The following is a 19,556-nucleotide window of genomic DNA, read 5'->3' on the forward strand; positions in this document are numbered from 1 at the left end:
CCTGCTCCAAGGGCAGGCGAGGGCCGGGCTGACGCATCACTTCCTCACCCTGGATCTGCAGCCTTCCCTGTGACTGTGACTGGCGCCCCCTGACCGATGAGGCATCTGAGGGGGGCAGTGACGTGGCTAACCCAGAAGACGGCAGAGCCGAGTGTCCACCTCTGGTCTGCTGAGCTTCTCGAAAGGCCTCTAAAGGGGGGTGTCATTCACCTGTGTGGTGGCCGAGTGCTGCCCCTCGCCATCTGGCTAAGGGCGTTCAGGGCAGCGAGCCTCTGAGAGACGTGGCCAGAAGGGTTGAGAACGTGGATTTGGAGTCCCTTGGCTGTGCCTGCCCCTCCCCGAGCCTCCATCTCCTGGGTCCTGTCTGTGCTCCAGTGTCCTCCGGCCATCGATGACACCCTGGCCTCTGCTCTCCTCCAGCCCATTTGATACCGAGAGCTTCCTGGTGTCGCCCAGCCCCACGGGCAAGTTCTCCGTGGGCAGCAGGAAGGGCTTCTTGTACAACTGGACACCCCCGAGCACCCCCAGCTTCCGGGAGAGATACTACCTGGTGAGTGAGCCTCGCCGGGCAGGGGTGCCGTGGTCGAGCTTGGATCGGGAGTGGGGGGGACTCCCCAGGGGCCAGCACAGGGGGCTTGGCTGAGCAGCAAACTTTGGGCTCAGCCTCCCTTGTTTGGGGGTTATCCTGGGTGTTTTTCTGTACTTTTTCTTTCTCGCAGCCAACCCCTCCATTCTGGGGCCTCTGGACTTGGTCCTGGGCTTGGCTGGTTCTTCCTGATGCCTGGGATGGGGTTCTCTGGATGGTTCTACCACCCCAGCCATGACCTTGGCCTCCAGTCTGTTTTACCCTTTAGTATATGTTTCCAGTAGGTAATACCTTGACACCCTGTACAGTAAAATACCTCTTTCCTGTGGCCTCCAGGGACCTGGGTCCCCTCCTTAGCACCAACTACTCTTGTCACCTTCCTCCATATTCCTCCAGAGATGCTCCGTGCCGTCTGGGAGCAGATGCCTCTTTCCCAGCCTTTCTCCCACAGCAGCCCTTAACCGAGTGATGTACTGGACACTGTCATTCCCAGAGCGCTCCTCATTCTTTGTTTGCACCGTGCAGCATTCCACATTTGACTAAAAATCGCACTTTATTTAACAAGATATTGAGGTTCAGTTATTTGCTGTTACCAACGACGGGGCTGAAAATAACCTGGTACACACGTCATCTTGCATGTGTTCAAGTATCTTCCCAAAGCAGGTGCCCCAGTGAGGGTCCAGGGACAGAGACAAAAACAAGGACATTCTGTCAAGCCCAGAGGGAGGGTGATGCTGAGCTGGATGAACCTGTCTCCCGCCTCTGGACCTTAGGTGCGGAAGGCAGCTTTATATGAGCTGGGCAACTTGTGCATTTAGAGGAAATGTGATTGTCTGGCCAGGGTGGTCCCAGTGTACTTTGGTTGAAAAATCATCTATGGTTAAGAGCATGGACTCTGGAGCCAGATGGCCTGGGGTCCAAATTCTGTCTATGCCTTTCATCTGCTGTGTGACCTTGGGCAAGTCATTCAACCTCTCTGGACTTCAATTTCCGTATCAGAGAAATGAGAACAACAGCACCGTCCTGATGGGGCTTTGTAAGGGTTAAATGACTTAGTTAATGAGGAGTGCTTACAAGAATGCCTGGCAAAAACAGATGGTGCTGTCTGAACATCAACCATTATTATTGGTTCGGTTGGTGAGGGGGAGGGGTTCGGGTTTATGTCAGCTCGCCTGGATTAAAACTCTCGCACTTTGATCCTCGCCTGTGTGGCCTGAGGATGAGCCAGTGCCCACCCTCAGGGAGGTGTGGTGATGGTTAAATGAGGTCTGACTCAGAGACTGGGGCTGGAAAGGAGTGCATTAGAGGGGTGATGAGGGATAAGGGCAGAGTGGTGCCAGGCTCTTATCAGCACTTCCGGGCTGCCAGTCACCTTGGTGGACCTCAGTCATCCTGAGAATGTGGGTATGCAGAGCAAGGGTCTGTGGGGGAAGCCCTCTGGGGGCCTCGCTGTGATCCCTGGGGCAGCTGGTGAGGCTGCTCCCGCATCCCCCTCTCCAGTCTGTCCTGCAGCAGCCGGCACAGCAAGCCTTGCTGCTGGACAGGCCGAGGGCCACCTCCATTCTCAGCTGCCTGTCCGACGGTGACCTTCGGGGGCCTGGCCTGCGGAGCCGGAGTCAGGAGCTGCCTGAGATGGACTCCTTTAGCTCCGAGGACCCCCGAGACACTGAGACCAGCACAACAGCATCCGCCTCGGACGTGGGCTTCCTGCCCTTGGCCATTGGCCCCAACACCTCCATTGAAGAGGGGGCCCAGGAGGACCCCCCACCCCTGGGCCTCCTGCCAGAGGTGTTCCACCTGGCGGAAGGCTCATTTGTGGAGCAGCCTGGGTGGAGAAATTTGGGAGTAGAAAGCCTCGACCTGCCACGGGGCTCCCCCTTCTGCAACCACGTGATCCCCGGAGGCCAGGAAGGCCACGATGAAGCAGAAACCGAGGATGGAGTGGATGGGCCCGGGGTGCCCCTCGAGAGGCCCCTGCAGGATGTCCTGGATTTACTGAGGTCCACGGACCCTGCCCCGCCCCAGCTCCGGGAGCTGGAGTACCAGGTCCTCAGCTTCAGGGACCGGCTGAAGGTACGTTTATTCTTTGCTGGGCGCAAGTCCTGCTTTGCTGATGGTGTGACAACTGGGAGTGAGATCCTGGGGCAGGGAGCCTGGGCCAGCATCCTGGCCTCACCCCTGTGTAACCCAGGTGGGCGATGTCTCCTCTCTGGGCCTCAATCTGTTCATCAGTCCAATGGGTGTAACAACGGCTCTCAACGACCTGGGAGGAGGATTATAAGAGGAAGTCGGGGCTCAGTGTGGATAACTTGCTCCACGTCCAGCCAGATCCCAGCCCCATCTCACATCTTCTGACCTGGGTGGGTGGGGCTGCGGCTCAGCTTTAAAATTCCCAATTTGGGGCATTCTCAGGGTCAGAGCTGGCACTGTGGGAGGCCCCTCACAGCCACACACCCCACACCAAAACTTCTCCACAGGGCCCACGACAGGGGCTGTCCTTGGGTGGCTCTCAGAGGTGCTGGCCTGAGCAGGTTATTTCTGTTTTTTTGGTTTACATATAGAGATGTACATAAGCTAAAATGTATACTTATATATATATATATATATATATATATATACATATGGCACATATATACAGCATATATACATACAGCACCTACTTAGACATCAATTTTTTTTTTGGCCGTGCCCCAAGGCTCGTGGGATCTTAGTTCCCCACCAGGGATCGAACCCGTGCCCCCTGCAATGGAAGCACGGAGTCCTAACCACTGGACCTCCAGGGAAGTCCCCATACAGCAATTACTTTATGGAACCACTGTCTTTTGTGTTCAGTTCACTGGCACCGAAATAGTTTAACAGCTCTCTTCAAAATTCGTTTCGGTTATTCCAGCCCTGACCCCTCCCCCAACATTACAGTTCAGCACAGGTGAAAGTTTAATTTTTCACTTTATATCTAGTAACTTTAAAAACACGTTCGCTGTTTACCACTGCTGTGGTCTTTAAAAAGGACCTGCCAGAAAATTTCAAGAAAAAAATTTAAGAAGTAACGTCACCCTTTTTGTATTTCTTAGCGGCGTTAGTATGTAGAACCATTCGGGTCGGCACGCACGCAGCTTCTGCCACATACCTGTATTTTGAAAAATACACTTTGCATAAACAACCTAAAGTAATACTGCAATAGGACAATAATTTTAAACATCTTCGAGGAACTGTTTTTTTTTTTGGGGGCAAACCAAGTTAGAACAATACAAATGATTATAGGCGATGGTGTTTAGTTTGACTTTTGCAAGAGAAATTATACACATAGGTATAGGTGTATAAATTCACATATTTATATTCATGTGTATATGTGAGGATTTAATTTTATACGTGTGTATATATATTTATATACACGCAGTTAATTCTCACTATTCACAGATTCTGTTTTTGCGAATTCATCTACTTGCTAAGGCGTGCTCGTGATGCTTTCGTGGTCATTCAGAGGCACGTACAAAGGGGCAAGTAACTGGAGTCACCTGATGTGCAAGTTCCCAGCTGAGGCTGAAGGCGATGACACTCTTCCTTCTTTTCTCAGCTCATACTGCACCCAAGTGTCCTTTTCACCGAATATTTAGTGCTACGTTTTCCACATTTCTGTACTTATTTCTGGTGATTTCGCTGTTTGAAACAGCGCCCAAGTGCCAGGCTGAGGTGCTGGCCAGTGTTCCTGACGTGCCTTATGGAGGAAATGTGTGTGTTGGATAAGCTGTGTTCAGGCGTGAGTTAAAATGCCACTGACCTTGGGTTTAGTGTATCAGCGGTACAGTGTCTATATTAAATAAGACGTCTAAGCGGACACACAGAAAACAAGGTTACGTATTGATGGGTTGATGAAAATGTTGACCAGAGGCTCACTCCTCTGCATCTCCCCTGGGAGCAATTGCTCAGTTTCAAATCCACAGATCACGACGTTACACACCGTAACTACCGTGAACAGCAAGAACTGTGTGTGTGCGCATGCGCCTGTGTGTGCGCGCATATATATATATATATGTATATATGTGTATATGTATATATATATATATTTTTTCTATTGGGCAAGGAAATCTCTGCAACTAGTCTTATTCTTCTCTTGTTGCTCAAGGTTTTCTCTTTGGGCTCAACTTTCAGGAGCCCAGTTCTGGCTCTTGGGGCAGCGTCTACTTGGGCTATGCCTTCGGTGCACTTTGTGTGAGACAAGGCCCCTGGGGATGGGAATCAGCCACAGCAGACTTGCCACTGGGAGACTCTGACGACTTGACACCCCCTCCTGCCGCCTCCCCCAGTCAGGGGCTGCCTTAAACTTCCTCTCCTTCCACGTCTCCCCGGGAGAGGAGACACCTGGAACTCAGAGGCTCACCTAGCAGCCTCTGTGGCCTGGGTTGTTGGGAGTTGTTTGGCCTGACCCACGCCGTATTTAAAAAATAATTTGGAATTAGTTGTCGATAGTTAAAAACTGGGCAGCTCCCCACAAAGTCTAGATTTCCACTTTTTCTTGGAAAACTGAACAATCTGGCAACCTCAGGCCTCACACTCCGGGTGGCAGGTGGCCCTCTTGGGGGAGGGCCCTGCTCTCCAGCTCTCTCCTGTCATTTGCCCTGTCCCTGTGGGTGTTTGTGACCGGTGAGATTTTTCAGGTCTGCCCTCCTTCCAGCCGTCATGCCAGACCTTGTCACAGGCCGTTCGGGAGGGGCCTTGGGGACGCGTCCCCTTGCCCGTCCCTGACGCAGGGGATGGCAGCCCTGCTGAGGGACGGTGACCAGGGCGCCGTTAGGGTGGGTGTGCTGGGCGGGTGGCCGGGCTGCCCTGAGTTCCGGCTGTCCGTCCATCCGTCCGCAGCCCCGCGGAGCCCGCCGGGAGCACGCGTCCGCCGAGAGCCTGATGGAGTACATCCTGGAGAGCTTCTCCTTCCTCAGCGCCCACGTCACCCCGCACGAGCTGGCCCTGTTTGGGGGCTCCCAGGGTCCCCGGTGAGTGCGCCCGTCCCAGCGCGGCCCTGGTGACCAGCCTCGGGGCTGGGGTCTCCCACAGCCCGGCCCTGATGTCTGTTTTCTTTATTGTGGCCCCGGCCCCGCCCCGCACAGAGCAGGTCCTCCGTGACCACTGAGTGAACGAGGATACCTCAGCCTGGCCCTTAGCCTTCTGCTCCGAGCGATGGGCTTTTTTTTTTTTTTTTTTTTTAATCTTAAAAAATAACAATAGCGCACTCAGTAGGACCTCTGACCTCTGCGGAGCAATCGCCCAAGTGACCCCGCTCCCAGTTCCTTCTGCACAACTGCCCGCCCTCACCTGCGACACCAACTGCGTTCTCGGTGAAGCAGCTCCCACCTGCCCACTCGCACTGGCCTGAGCGCTTCTCCTGCACCCAGTTCAGCAGCACAGAAGCGTGTGAACAGGCCACATTTCTCCTCTCTTCTCACGATCCCATGGGGAGGGTGTGGCATCTCCACCCACCTCAGGGCTCAGGCTCAGCCCCTGCCCGGAGCAGACACAGTGCTGGGTACGCTTGTGTGTCACTCACCCCTCACGGCCCCGAGCTTGGGGTTCCTGCCCCCACTTCACAGATGAATAAACTGAGACTAGGGGAGGCTGATTTATCCAGAGTCACAGAGCTAGGAATTAGTTGGAACCTTAGGCTTCTGCTGCAAATTGCACACCCTGCAAGGTGCGGGGGGGGGCCCCCAATGCCATCCCAGCACCTGTTTTGAGTTGTTGCTACCTTTTGCTGCTTCTCCTTTTCTCTTAGTTTTCTCCTCAGTTTAACTCCATCTCCTTGGGACCTGGAGTTGGCCTCCCTGATCAGAGCTCTCCAGAGAGGGAGGGTTTCCTCTACCCTTGGAGGGAGCTGAACTGCTAACCGAACGGTCACCCAGTTCTTCTCAATTCAACTCAGAAAGGACAAGACTCCACCTCCACCGCCAGCACTGAAAGCGTTGTCCAGGGAGCTCACGGCTGGTGCCCCAGAGCTGGACGTGCTGCTCACGATTCACCTCCGAATCTGCAAAGCGCTGCTGCAGGTGGGTGAGGAATGGGGGAGGGTGGGGTGGAGTCGGGGTGGGGTGGCAGGTTCAAAGCGGGGGTGATGGTGGTGGTGCTGGTGAATAGTCATGGGGTCCTTATACAGCCCAAGCCCTAAACCGAAGGCAGTGGTTGTGTCTCTTTGAGTGGCAGATGCCAAGACTCCAATCCAAACTGGCTCAGCCGAAAGGAAATTTTTTGGCTCACAGGATTGAAAGGCCCAGAGGTGAGCTTCAGGCCCAGCTGGATCCAGGGTTTCAAACGTTATCATGACTGAGTCTTTCCCTCTCTCAGCTCTGCTTTCCTGTGTTGGTTGGCTTCATTTTCTGGCAGGCTGGCTCCTTCCGGTGGCAAAGGTGGCTCCTGGCAGCTCCAGCCTGCATCCTATCGTCTCTACCCCTTTTAGCAAAGGAGGAATCCCCAAATGACAGTCAGGGAGCTACCATCGGGATAGAAGAAAGGATGGGCACAGGGCAGGTGGGCGCCACAGGCATGGTGGTTGACCTCAGAGGGCATGTTCTGTGCTAACCCGGAGCATCATGGGTTGCTTCCCAGAAACTGGACTCTCCTAACTTGTCGAAGATGGTCCAGGAGTGCCTTCTGGAAGAAGCTGCACAGCAAAAACAGATTCTGGAGACGCTTTCTGTGCTTGATTTTGAGAAGGTCAGCAAGGCGACATGCATTGAAGAGAGTAAGTGCCTGTCCTCCATCCACGGACTGCCCGTGTGCGTGGCAGGAAGTGATGAGGATGAAAGCCCAGGGGGCCTCCTCTCCCTTCCCAACACCCAGAGTTAAATGGAGCCCAGGGGACATGAGTGGGGGCAGCGGCTGGGATCAGACACACACTGTGGGGTGGGAAGGGAGGCCCGCTAGCCTCGGTCAGCTGTGTGACTCTGGGCAAACGATTCACCTCTCTGAGCCTCAGCTTCCCCATCTGTATAGGGGAGGCCGCTGGGTAGGTGTCAGTGAAGGAACCCCAGGAGACATTCAGGGTATACAGTGTGCGGTCAAACAGTAGCTGTGACCCCAGTTCTGCCTCTGCCCCCTCCATGGGACTTCCCCTTGTCCATGAGAGGCTGGTGACAGCAGCAGCCCCAGGGTTGTCGTGAGGGCTGCACGTGGTGACCCAGATGAGATGCTCACAGCCGAAGCTGCTTGTCTCTGCGGGTCACAATGGGACGTGGGAAAGGGACTCTGCATTAGGCCAGGCCATCCCTCCTCCCCGACCTCTCAGGGCCTAGTGGAAGGACATCTCTGGGCTTCCTCACTGCCTGCTGTTCCCCACCGCCAGTCAGGCTTCTGAGCCTGGGCTTTCAGTCATCCCGCAGGCCACGCGGAGGAAGGGGTGCCTGAAGCTGTGGAGAGGCTGCACGGAGCCCGGCGCGGTCCTGTCCTGCCCTGGTACGGTGCTGCTGGACCAGCTCAAGAAGACGTTCCTGCACAGAGTCAGAGGGAAATACCCAGGACAACTGGAAATAGGTAGCCCCCTGCCTGTGCCCACCCGCCTCAGAAATGCTTTGTGGATCCTCTGGGGCCTTCAGCATTGCCTCGGCAAGCCTCCTTGTAGCCCCATCTCCACCTCTGCGAACGCCTTCTCGGCATGAAGTGGAGGCCTTTCTGAAATTGACAAGGCATCTCCTTTTCCTGGGGAGAGGAGGGAGGAGTCCGTGAAGCCGGGAGGCTGCAAACGTTAGTGGGCTCGTGCACCTTTCTGATTCCATGGCTTCCACCAGAACCTTAGAGGGGTTGAGAAGGAGCCTTTATGGGAAGGTAGGCAGGACTTTACCTGCCCCATAGCGGTGTCTTGAATCTTGGCTGGACTCTTTCCCAGAATGCAGAGCTGCAGCACTTTTCTCTGTTGACAACTGAAGGGTGACATACTCCAGGCAGTGGCTCTGGGCCTTAAGCAGTTCTAACCACCTGCATATTCCCAGGCCCCAGCTCTGTGATTCACATCGAGGGGCAGGTGGGGCCCAGGGCACATGGATGCACCGCAAGACTCCCAACTCGGGCCTGTGGGCCTTAGCTGGAGCACGCCCCACGGAGGCGCAGGGGGCGCAGGGAGGGATACCCACCCACACGCCATCAGAGCGCCTTTAAAGTGACCCGGCCGTGGCCGGCTGAGCGGCGCCAAGGGGGCGGGGTCTCGGTCTCCCCTCACGTCGTGTCTGTGTGTTGCCAGTGTGCCGCAGGCTCCTGGAGCAGGTGGTCAGCTGCGGCGGGCTGCTGCCCAGAGCCGAGCTCCCTGAAGAACAGACCATCACCTGGTTCCAGTTTCACAGCTACCTGCGGAGGCAGAGTGTCTCCGACCTGGAGAAGCACTTCGCTCAGCTCACCAAGGAAGGTAGGGGCTGGGGTGGGGGGCACATGGCCTCAAAGCAACACACTGACGACAAAGGAGTGTCCATCGTGGAGACCTCTGTCTCGGCTCGGCTCTGGGAAGCCGGTGTTTCAGAATCACTGTGTCTTTCTCCTCCAGCTGTTCTTTCGAGAACCAGATTTAATTAGATTCTGCATTCAGCCCACGTAGAAATGAGCTCCCAGGGCAGGAGGCTTTACAAAGCACAGAGCAGAGGTCAGAACTGGACAGGAGGGCTATTGCTGGGCTGGCTGGAGTCCCTGAAGTATGGACCTGGGGTTTATTCATTTTCAGGGTGTATTTGATCCCTTGCTAGAAAGCCTTCCTGGAGATTCCAGGAGGCCCCCTTTGAGACCAATCCAGACTGTCCACTTGGTGATCACATGGGCTTGTCCTGGGATTTGCTTCTCCTTGGCTAATGCACGAGCCACAGCTGTCCAGCCCGGCGCAATCAGAGGGGACCCCGGGCCTCCTTTTTTCTGTCTCTTGTAGTAACACTCTTTGAGGAGCTGCAGTGCGTGGGCCAGGCCAAGACAGTCAGGAAGCTGAAGGGGAAGCAGCTGGGCCAGCTCCAGCCCCTGCCCCAGACGTTGAGGGCCTGGGCACTGCTCCAGCTGGACGGGACCCCACGGGTGCGCAGGGCGGCCAGTGCTCGCTTGGCCAGCGCAGCCAAGAACAAGAGCTTTCGGGAAAAGGTACGGTGTGGGAGGCGGCAGCCCCTGGCTGCAGGTGTGTGAGTTGGGGGGAGGTGGAGGGAGGTAGGCTTCCTCTCGGAAAAACAGGGAGCAGTGAGTGACTGGGGGCTGCATCTGCGGCCGGTATGTTGGTGCAGAGATACTCCAGACATGAACACAGCCTTCCGCAAGCCCTCACCACTGGCAGCAGCCAGCCAGCCCTGGGGAGGGAGCTGGCGTTGCCAGGCGATCAATGGTTAGCAGCATGCCACGTGCTCACCACCTCATTCAGCTCAGTGTTTCTAAAGCACCTTATCTATTCGGTCTCTGAGATGTCACCTGCACGTAGAATGTCTCTTAGAATTCTGACAGTCACCCTCATTTACTTTCAACTAATGTGTGTGGCTGGCTGTTTCGTTGTGCTCGGTTCACTTGAAAACCAAGAGATTGGACCCCTCTGCCTTTTAGGTTCCTGAACACCTGTGACTCTTCTAGATTTCGGGTACCAGCCCCCGTGGTGGGAGAAGGGCAACACTGGGGCCTTGGTCTCGGGCTCACCCAAGTGCCAGGCACATCCCCACTGGCCCCTCCCCCGTGCTTAACAGCCCTTACAACAATTTTGCAAAGCAGTTGACAGCTTTCTTTTCCAGCTGAACCGACTTGGCCACATGGTCATGTGACTGACGGGGCGGGGCCAGAGCTGTGACTGGAGAAGAGTGAGGAAAGGAAGAGATGCTTTTCCTTCTGGCCAAGGCAGCAGCCTCACCGAGGCTCCCTCTGTGTTCACTTCTTTCTGCTGTCCCCGCTGGACAGTGGGTTTCTCTGATTCAGCATTTTTTTTTTTTTTTGCGGTACGCGGGCCTCTCGTTGTGGCCTCTCCCGTTGTGGAGCACAGGCTCCGGACGCGCAGGCTCAGCGGCCATGGCTCACGGGCCCAGCCGCTCCGCGGCATGTGGGATCTTCCCGGACGGAGGCACGAACCCGCGTCCCCTGCATCGGCAGGCGGACTCTCAACCACCGCGCCACCAGGGAAGCCCTCTGAGTCAGCTTTTTATCTAGATGGCAGTTTCAGAACGCATTTTGTAAACAGTACTAGAGAAAAAGAGTTTTCTTATGTCGTGACCCTCAGCCCAGGGACCAGCATTTTTAGATAAATTGAATGCCGTAGCCTACAACTCGACACTGTGCACACCTGCTGTCAGCACTCGGGGGATGAGCCGTGGGCACCGTGGACTTTGCTGTCACCAGCCTCCCGTTCACAGTAACCTCATTTCCTAGGCTTTGCTCTTCTACACCAACACCCTGACCGAGAACGATGCAAAACTCCAGGAAGCTGCGTGCGTGGCGCTAAAACATCTCAGGGTGAGTTTAACCCGTCCTTGGTGGGGATAGAGGGAAGCCTGCTTGTGGTTAATGCTGAAGTTAGTTCATTTCAAAATGATCCCACTGGGACCGAAAGAAAGAAAATCACTGCCAGTGAAGAAGCACCGTAAAGAGCTGGTTGTAGAGGAACAGCCACCAGCTCCAGCAGCAGAAGCTCTGATGGCAGAGGTCCCTCGGAAACAGTGCCCGTTTGCTCTGGCTTGGTGTGAACAAGCAGGTGGCCCCAGAGACTCACTTTTGAGCTTTTGGATTATATGGTTTAATATCCTCAATGAAAAACGTTCTAAGATCACAATAAGCTCATTGTAGAAAAAAGAGAGTGTAAAAATACAGCAATGCAAAAATTATCCATCCTAATTCTTGAGCATCTCTGTGCATAAAGCTTTTAAAATTTACATGGAATTCTGAATTACTTCCTTAGGCTAGACTTAGTGTTATCCCAGGACCAGAGAATGCATTGATAAATGTTTTTGAGACTCATGATACCACACACCCATTTACACTCCCAAAAGCAGACAGGAGGGGATGCCCGTTTTACCTCAATCTCATCTTCATTTGTAACCCTTATTTAAATAAAAAAATCATTGCCATTCTGCTAGATGAAAAATGGTCCAATACAGACTAAATTCATTCTGGAATGAACCGGCAGGAAATTCTACAAGGACCATCTGGTTATAATCAAATAACCAGTGAGTGTTAGGGTGCCCACTAGGGGGAGCTAAAGTGCACTCTGGTCCTTGGCCCTGGAGGTGATCAGGTGGTCAGCTGTGCCTGAACCAGGTCAGACCTCCTCTCCTGGTCTGACCAGGAGGGCAGGGTTGGCAGAAGACGACGGGGTAGAATGGTCCAGGAGAAAGCAGGTGTTCTCATTTCCAACACGGGCCTTTCCAAAGGTGTCAGGATTGAAAACATGAGATGCTGCCAGTGGCACTTTGATGAACCTGAGGCCACAGGAGAAACCTGGAAGCCTTCGGAGAAGGAAGGAGCTGAAGCCGCAGAGACCATGCTAGGGCTGGTCCTGCAGGGTTTATAAAAGTGGATACCTGTTCCTTAAAATGCCCCCTAATGGTCCCCCTTTCCCCCAACCTCAAACAGGGCATCGAAAGCATTGATCAGATCGCCCGCCTGTGCCAGTCTGACGTGGAGGCCGTGCGAGCGGCAGCCCGGGAAACCACGCTGTCATTTGGTAACGTACAGCATCCAGCGTTTCGAAGTGCAGTGGGGTTGCTGGGGCCCGTAGAAAGGTTGTGCCAGAGAGGCCACAGCCAGCTCTCACGTGACGCAAAATAGCACACGGGACGGGCACCGTTAGCAACCTGTTTGACTGCATTTGGCCAAGGCCGGTTTCCTTTATGGCCGAGGTGGCCGTTTACGACCCTTGGGAATGAAAGCCAGATGCGAGGCAGGATTAAGGTTCAGCGGGCTCTGTCTTGGACAAAGGGACGAGGCCCTGGGGTCCACGTGAGCCAGTCCCAAAGGCTCCCCACCCCCTACCCTTTACAGCAGCACCGGAGGCCTAGGCGTCTGGAAGTACTAAGGCCACCTTGGCTCACCAGTGTAGGAAAGAGCGAAGTGGGGAGACAACCCAGTGACAGATGACCTTAATATTTCAGGTGAAAAAGGACGCTTAGCTTTTGAGAAGATGGACAAACTTTGCTCAGAACAAAGAGACGAAGCCTTTGGCCAGGAGGCAGATGTTGAAATCACAATATTTTAAAAAGCCTCAGCTAATGAGCCCGAATCCGGCACCTTTGTTTTTGCTGCTGCCCGGCCTCGACACAGGGAGGGCTTCGGGTGGAGGTACACGGTGCGCTCTCCTAAGAGCGTGAACTGGCCAGAGCTGCTCCCGGACTCTGGGCCAGTTACGAAGCCCCAGGGCACAAGTGGGACTTCTGTACGGGAGCAGAACAAGGGGCTGCACGGCACTTAGAGGGCTGCACTTCAGTCAATCAGCCTTTGGCTTTGAGAATCGGCCTGACCTTCCCCGGGGGCAGAGCCGGGTCAGTGCCAGCCAGCCACGTCACGAAGGGGCCGAGGCCAGGCAGGCGGAGGCCTGGAATCAGCAGGTCAGCTGGCTCAGCACTTCTGGTTCACTAAAGACTGGGACTGAGGAGGCGAGCAGACCGAGCATCCCTGCTGAGGACAGAACTCGAGTCGTTCCCACAGCAGCAGGTATCACTGTGGGGAGGGCAGAGCCAGGGTTTCGACGGTTCGCCCCCTCAGCCCGAGCTGCAGCCCAAGCGCCACAGGGGAGCCGGCTGGCGGCCTGCTGACCGTGGGCCTTATTTTCACTGTGGTTCAACAGCACAAAGGAAACAAGAACATGCCGTCAGCCGAGAAGTCTTGAGTGCCATTTGCTTTGACCTCACTCATCAGAATGGAATCCATTTTCTGAAGCAAGTCAACTTAGGGCTTATTAAATAAATTGCTTCAGAAGCCATAAGCTAGTTTGAAGAAAGATTTTACTGAACATCATGTTTAAAGAAGGAAAATTAATTTCCTATTTAAGTCTATTAAAACACCCAGACGTGTCCTGGGCTGTTTCTGGGTTAAGAATGTAGAGGTACCCTGGGGTCTGGATGTGGTATCAACAATGGCATTGGAAAGCTCTGTAACTTAAACATGCTCATTTACATTTCCTGTATATATTCTGTGCTTTTTGGTTTAACTCAGTATTTATTTGCCTTGTCCATATGTTGTTTTCTGAAATTTCAATTAAAATAACTTTTTATTGGTGTTCCACTCTACCTGAAAAAAGTGGAGGGTAGTGGTTGTTTTCTGGAATATCCTGAGGGAAGAAGCCATCCCTGCTGTCCCTCAGTGCTCTCTTTCCAACGTGACATAGACGCAGGGGTAGAGGAGGGCGGCCTCAGGGCAGGGCTGCCCCTTGGGCTCTCCACGTGCTCTCTGAGGCTCCCGGAGTCCCCTCTCCTTACAGACACCAGGCGGCGTGGCCCTTCTCTGGCCTTGGGCCCAGACTTCTGCTTAGTTACACATTTAGTTATTTTTTTCCACATTGGCATTCCTCCTCTTCATGGAAGCTTAGATGTCATTTTTTTTTTTTTTTCGTATCTGAAAACGATTGAGGTGACGACAGTGGGTGTGACACCACCACCCAGGTCCCCACTGTCCTTGCTGGGTGTTGTGTGGTCACATGACCACAGACGTTGTTTCTGGGTTCCATGGATGTTGCTGCGAGGCCACAGCATAAACAGTTTACTCAGCAGCCAGCTTTGAAACAGTCATAAAACCTTGAAAGATATAAGGGAATTCTTGGTAGTATTTCTGCAACATCGTGCAAGTCTGAAATTATTTCAGAACAAGAAGTTGAAAAATCACTTTAGGGGAGACTTACATTTAATTTTGTACACGAAAGGAAGACTACACGAATTGTTTATACTTCACTGTTACCTCTCAGTGTCAGTCTCCACTGATGTGTCAGTTCCACATCAAATGTGACTCGGCAGAGGTGCTGAGACATGGCCACCGTCGTGTCTTACAGGCAGCCGGCTAAGGGACACACGTTCTTGAGGTTTGAGCAGTTCTTCAAACAACCTTTATAAATTCATTAAGTTATCCAAGGGCCCTAACACTTGAAAAGGTGAGTTTTGTTGTTGTTGCTGAAATGGGTTGAGGCCTGAAGCGCTGAATAAACACGAGGCAGGGAAAGTGCCCCCAGCCCAGAGGCACCCACGACTCCAGGAGGCCGCCATCGTAATCCTCAGATGCGGAAAAACTATAACCCCTCTTGACTGCCAACATCTGCTTCACATCAGCAGGGATGGAAAGAAAACAGAAGTTGCCCAGCCTGGTTTAGGCCTATTAAGCAAAGAAATGGGAGGCACCCCAAAGCCATGTTCTTTAGAAAAAATTTTTTATTGTTGCAACTAAAATGCAAACCCATCATTTATATGGCAAGTTGGAAAACTGTACAGTTTGACAGTTCTGTGAGGTCACAGAAGACCCTGAGACGCGCCCCCCCCCCCCCCCCATCATGCATCCATGTATACACACACCTGAAAAGGTATCATACCAAAACACCTCGCTTTTTTTTGTTTGTTTTTATTTTTGTAAAAATGGTTTATTCTATGGCCATCGTAAAAAATAATGACCTGATGAGTAAATATTGGCTTAAGGCATATAGCAGAGCAGCTCGCTACTTCTCTAACATACGTGTGACAAGATGGAGAACCATCTGTTTTCCAAGGATAGGAGGTTAAACCAGTATATCCATTTTGAAATGCTACTATATATACACACCAAACTACTACATACATATACAGGACTTAAAATAACAAACAAGCCCAACTCAAAAATGCTTACAGCCTGGCACCTCAGTCTTATCCACACCTCACCAAGGCTCTGCGGGGCGATGCCTCAAATGTTCCCACCACAGACTTTCTCTGCACGAGCTTCTAACACGTGAAAGGCAAAATGTGAAAATGCTGGCAGAAGAGCAGCCCGTGAGCTATAGCTGCCTTTTTTTTTTTCTTGTTAAAAAAGCCACTTAACGTGGAGGTCTTAAGTTCCCCTCGCAGGAAGAGTCATGAGCACCATCAGTCCCCAGGGTTCAAGGGCAGGGCAGACGCCTCTCTCAGCAAGGCCCCCGGACCTGAAGGGCCACAGGCTGGCTCGAAGGGACCGTCGTCCAGGCTGTTTCAAGAAGTGTGGTTTCCAACAGTCGCCTTGGTTCCAGATCACGGTCCGCTCAAGAAGAGTGTGAACTTGGCACAGTGGAGGCTGACCCTAAAGGTGTGTGTGTCGTGGGGGACCTGCTTGTCTAAGTGTCCAGAGCGCGAGGTGTGACTACGGCTTCCCACACCCTTGGAATGTCTGAGTTACAGTGGGGCCCAGCTGGACCAGGACAGGCTGGGCCTCACTAGAAGTCACCAGAGTGTCATGCCAGGAATTGGGCAAATATGTTACTGGACATCGCTCCGCTGCCGAATGGCAATGATTTCAGCAACGGTCTTAGGAACCAGAGCCACGTAATGCTCAGCTCATGCAAAGGTAGACTGGACTTGTACACGGAGCGCGTCAGTAAGCAGAGATCTAAGGATTTCAAGCACGTGGTATTTGATCGGGACACAAGAAGCCCGTACATGCATCCTAATACACACAGGGAGAGTGGTGACCGAGATCGAGGTTCGAGCAGACAACTGGGGAGGGGAGGAACCGGGACAAAGTAATCTCACGCCATGTGTCTTAAATAGCCAAGTGTTCATTATATATTATCCCCTTGTTCTATAAACATAGGCAAACCTCTTCTCGTGTTACCCAATGAAATCACGACTGCTTACAACCGTCCTCCTTCCTAGTACTGGTCTGACGCAGCAGGCTCACGGCAAAGTCCTCCGTTCCCAGCGCTACCTGAGGGTTTATTATTGTACTTTTTGATAAAGCCCTTGGTGCAAGGCTGACATCAAAAAACGTTAACACATCATTGGTTTATGAAGATGCTAGTGCACTGTGGATGCCTTCAGGAGAAAAGAATTAAAAAATAAATATGGAGTGGAGAGGCTCACTACACGCCGTCTCCAGGGAGGGCTGCGGGAAGGATGTCGCTTGCCGCCTGCCAGGGACGCGCCGAGGGGGCACCATGTGAGGCTCGCCCCTCCACCCGCACAGGCTGCCTTGCTCTGCGCCACCAGCCCAGCGCCCTCTGTGCCCTCTTCAAAAAATGGGTTGTGGGTCTGGTATTCAGAGGAAGGCGAAGGAGAGAAAAGTAGCAGGATGGAGGTGAGGCCAACCGCCCGGGGAGGGGGGCTTTAGTGCAGAACCGACGTCCGTCGGGGCGCGGAGGGCTACGCTGTCCAACGGCCCTCGCCTACGGCGGCTGCCTGCTAGGCGGCTGCGGGCTCTACGGGCAGGGGCGGACCGTGGGTGGAGGCAGGTCAGATTGTGTGTGGCTGTCGAGCAGGAACTAGGATGAAACCAAACGCTTTCAGAGGAGCCCGGCCCTGCCCCCGCAGAGCTGCGGACTCGTGCAACACCTCGGCCGCCCGGGCCACTCCAGCCCCCGTGAAGGGGGTTTTGGTTATTATTATTATTTTTTACAACAGCTCCCCCTTCCCAAAATCACCCCCGAGGAAAAAGCTGTCTGCACGTTGCTAAACCATCGGATGCGCTCAAAGGTGGTTGCTTAGAAAGAGGTAAAATATTTAAAATCATTAAAAGAAAAAACAGAAGTCTCGTGAGGTGATTTCCACGACCAGAGATTTGAGGCTAATCCTCACTCTTCTCCGTAACTTCAACGGCAACACATTCTAACGTGTGGATTTCTACTGAAATGGCATTTATATTCCAAGCAAAGTGGAAACTGCTCCTTCTGGATCTCAATGGCTGGGTGAAAAGCCGGTGGCCACCCTGTGGTGACCTCTGACCCTGAGGCAGGGGCCCTGAGGAACCCTGTTTATGGGGATGGAGCAATGGGGGCAGGACGTGCGCAAGACGGCTGTAACGCGAGGGGGCCGGTGGAGGAGCGGACAACGGGAAGCCAGCGGGACACCCTGAGCAAAAGCAGAAGCCGGGTTCTGTTTTCTAGAGACGGCCTTTTGTTGTTTTTCTTCTTAAAACGGGAAAGCTCGCAGGCACTGTCCCGGCTCAGTGCGCGCTCAGCAGAGGAAGCGCCTGAGCGAGACGATGTCCGAAACCCTCAAACCCTCTCCTCCAAAGGACTTTACATTCGCAAAAGTGTGGGAGTCTTTCCCTGGGAAATCAAATAAAAATTGTGTATCTGGTTACACCACCTAAGGGTACAAGAAAGTTTCGTAAATGCCTAGTCTTTTTTTTTTTCCCAGAAATAACAAAAAGCTGCTTTTTATAAAGGTTAAAAACAACAATGTGTTGTAATTCTATTACTTTTTTTTCAAAAACAAATGAACAAAAAAAGAAAAAAGAAAAAAGAGAGAGAGACGTATTTGGCATTTTGTCTACTTACTCCTGAATAGGTTAAGGCCCTGAGATTAGACTCTTCTATTCTTGGGACCACAGGGCTCCTTAAGACCCCGGTGCATCAATCCTCAATTCTCTCTCGTTAGCCCTTCACAGTCCCAGACTTTGAAAACCTTTGATCTGTTTCTTCTGAGGCTGGCTCAGAGGCTCCCGCAGCACTGAGCGCTACCGCCGGGCTGGCGGCCAGGGCTTGCTGTACACGCGGTCTGGCCAGCACGTCCGTCAGTGAAAACATACCCTGTAGCAGAGGTACGCGCCGGCTGTGAGGACCGTGGCCACGCACACGTTGACCAGGAAGGGCTTCCAGTGAGTTGGCGCCTGGTCCTTCTCCTCCTTGGGCGGCGATGGCTCCCCCTGGGCGGGACCTGCCCCCGCGACCCGCCTCCGGACTTCAGTGTCTTGACTCGCGCTGAGGAATGAGGGGGGCAGAGGCGGGTTACTCACTCGGGAAAACAATGGCAAGGATGCTATTACTCCCGGAGGAATTCTAGGAAAAAATGAGCCACGTGGAAGCAGAGCCTGCTGATGCTGGAACTGGCCGGAGGCCCGCCTGTCACCGCCTCCCTCCCAGCGCCCGACAGCAGGGCCAGGGTGGGGTTCCGGAGACCCGCGGACTCCTCAGTGACGGGGCTGGGTAAGGGTCTGAGGGGCAGTACAGCCCCTGGGGCCGCTTGTAGAATGTTCCCCTTCAGATCAGGGAAGGTAACAGTGTGGCCACAGGCTTCCCTTCCACTCCCTCCCCGGGGCCTGACAGACGTGGACACACAGAGGCCTTTGTTGCTGCTGACATGCGGACACCACACATCTGCAGTGCTGACCCTCTGCCCTCCCCGCTGCACGCCCAGCCAGTCCTGACAGCAGGCCCACTTCCCAGGTGTCCCGTGTGCAGTCAGTTGACTACCTTGCTGGGGGCGAGCCAGAGCCACCCTGTAGGGCTGTCCCAGGAGAGGCCAGCAGAGGCTGTGGGCCTGGGTGCAGCCAGACCCTGCCTCTCCCCTCCCCACCTCTCCCAGGCCGTTGCTCTCCCACCCTTGCGTCCATCGAGGCGGCCCTGGCCACAGGAAGTCCTGCCTCCCACAGGCCTCTCCACGGCCCTGCTGCCCCAGCAGCCTCCCGCGTGACTGGCAGGACCATCCGGGGGCACCGCCTCCCCAGGAGACAGGAGGAGGCTGCACGAAGCACCCTTCTCGGCGCCCACCCGGTGAGGCCCCAGCCGCAGGGCTGAGGCCTGTGTGCACGTGGGCTCCCCGCCCTCCCCGGTGCCCAGAGGCGCATAGGTTCTTGGTCCCACTCCATTCTTTTCCTGGAATTCTCTGGCTTTCAGCTTCCCAAATCCACACTTCCCTGCTCACCACCTTCACCCACAGAATGTGAAAGGCACCTTTCTCTCCATTGTCTTCATGAATAAAGAAACAGGACCAATGACACAAATTTGACCCAAGTCACGTGCCAGCTCCCATCCCTCTCATCCTCGGCCCTCGGCGAGCCCTCAGAGGGAGCACGCCAGCCCACCCTGAGAGTGTCAACAGAGGCCCTGGGAACTGGGGCACAGTCGCACTTGTTC

The 19,556-nt window shown here is 53.9% G+C and overlaps 2 protein-coding genes across 7 annotated transcripts in view; one reads left to right on the plus strand and one right to left on the minus strand.

Annotated features, from left to right (window-relative positions):
* RIPOR3 (RIPOR family member 3) overlaps window positions 1-15,284 on the plus strand; it is a 73,687-nt gene extending 58,403 nt beyond the window's left edge. For all 4 annotated transcript variants that reach the window (XM_029219412.1, XM_029219411.1, XM_029219413.1 and 1 more), the window contains 11 exons: window positions 421-550; window positions 2,087-2,659; window positions 5,444-5,574; window positions 6,498-6,621; window positions 7,178-7,313; window positions 7,940-8,101; window positions 8,805-8,966; window positions 9,474-9,676; window positions 10,934-11,017; window positions 12,134-12,224; window positions 12,652-15,284. In XM_029219412.1, the coding sequence (XP_029075245.1) occupies window positions 421-550; window positions 2,087-2,659; window positions 5,444-5,574; window positions 6,498-6,621; window positions 7,178-7,313; window positions 7,940-8,101; window positions 8,805-8,966; window positions 9,474-9,676; window positions 10,934-11,017; window positions 12,134-12,224; window positions 12,652-12,755 (1,900 nt within the window). In that variant the 3' untranslated portion in view covers window positions 12,756-15,284. The remainder of the gene's footprint in view (window positions 1-420; window positions 551-2,086; window positions 2,660-5,443; window positions 5,575-6,497; window positions 6,622-7,177; window positions 7,314-7,939; window positions 8,102-8,804; window positions 8,967-9,473; window positions 9,677-10,933; window positions 11,018-12,133; window positions 12,225-12,651) is intronic.
* Window positions 15,085-19,556, minus strand: part of PTPN1 (protein tyrosine phosphatase non-receptor type 1) — a 67,908-nt gene continuing 63,436 nt past the window's right edge. For all 3 annotated transcript variants that reach the window (XM_029219416.1, XM_029219415.1, XM_029219417.1), the window contains one exon: window positions 15,085-18,401. In XM_029219416.1, coding sequence (XP_029075249.1) covers window positions 18,215-18,401 — 187 coding nt within the window. In that variant the 3' untranslated portion in view covers window positions 15,085-18,214. The remainder of the gene's footprint in view (window positions 18,402-19,556) is intronic.

This window comes from Monodon monoceros, unplaced genomic scaffold (assembly GCF_005190385.1).
Source record: "Monodon monoceros isolate NGI ecotype Baffin Bay Population unplaced genomic scaffold, NGI_Narwhal_1 Super_Scaffold_13, whole genome shotgun sequence".
Classification (NCBI taxonomy): Eukaryota; Metazoa; Chordata; class Mammalia; order Artiodactyla; family Monodontidae; genus Monodon; species Monodon monoceros.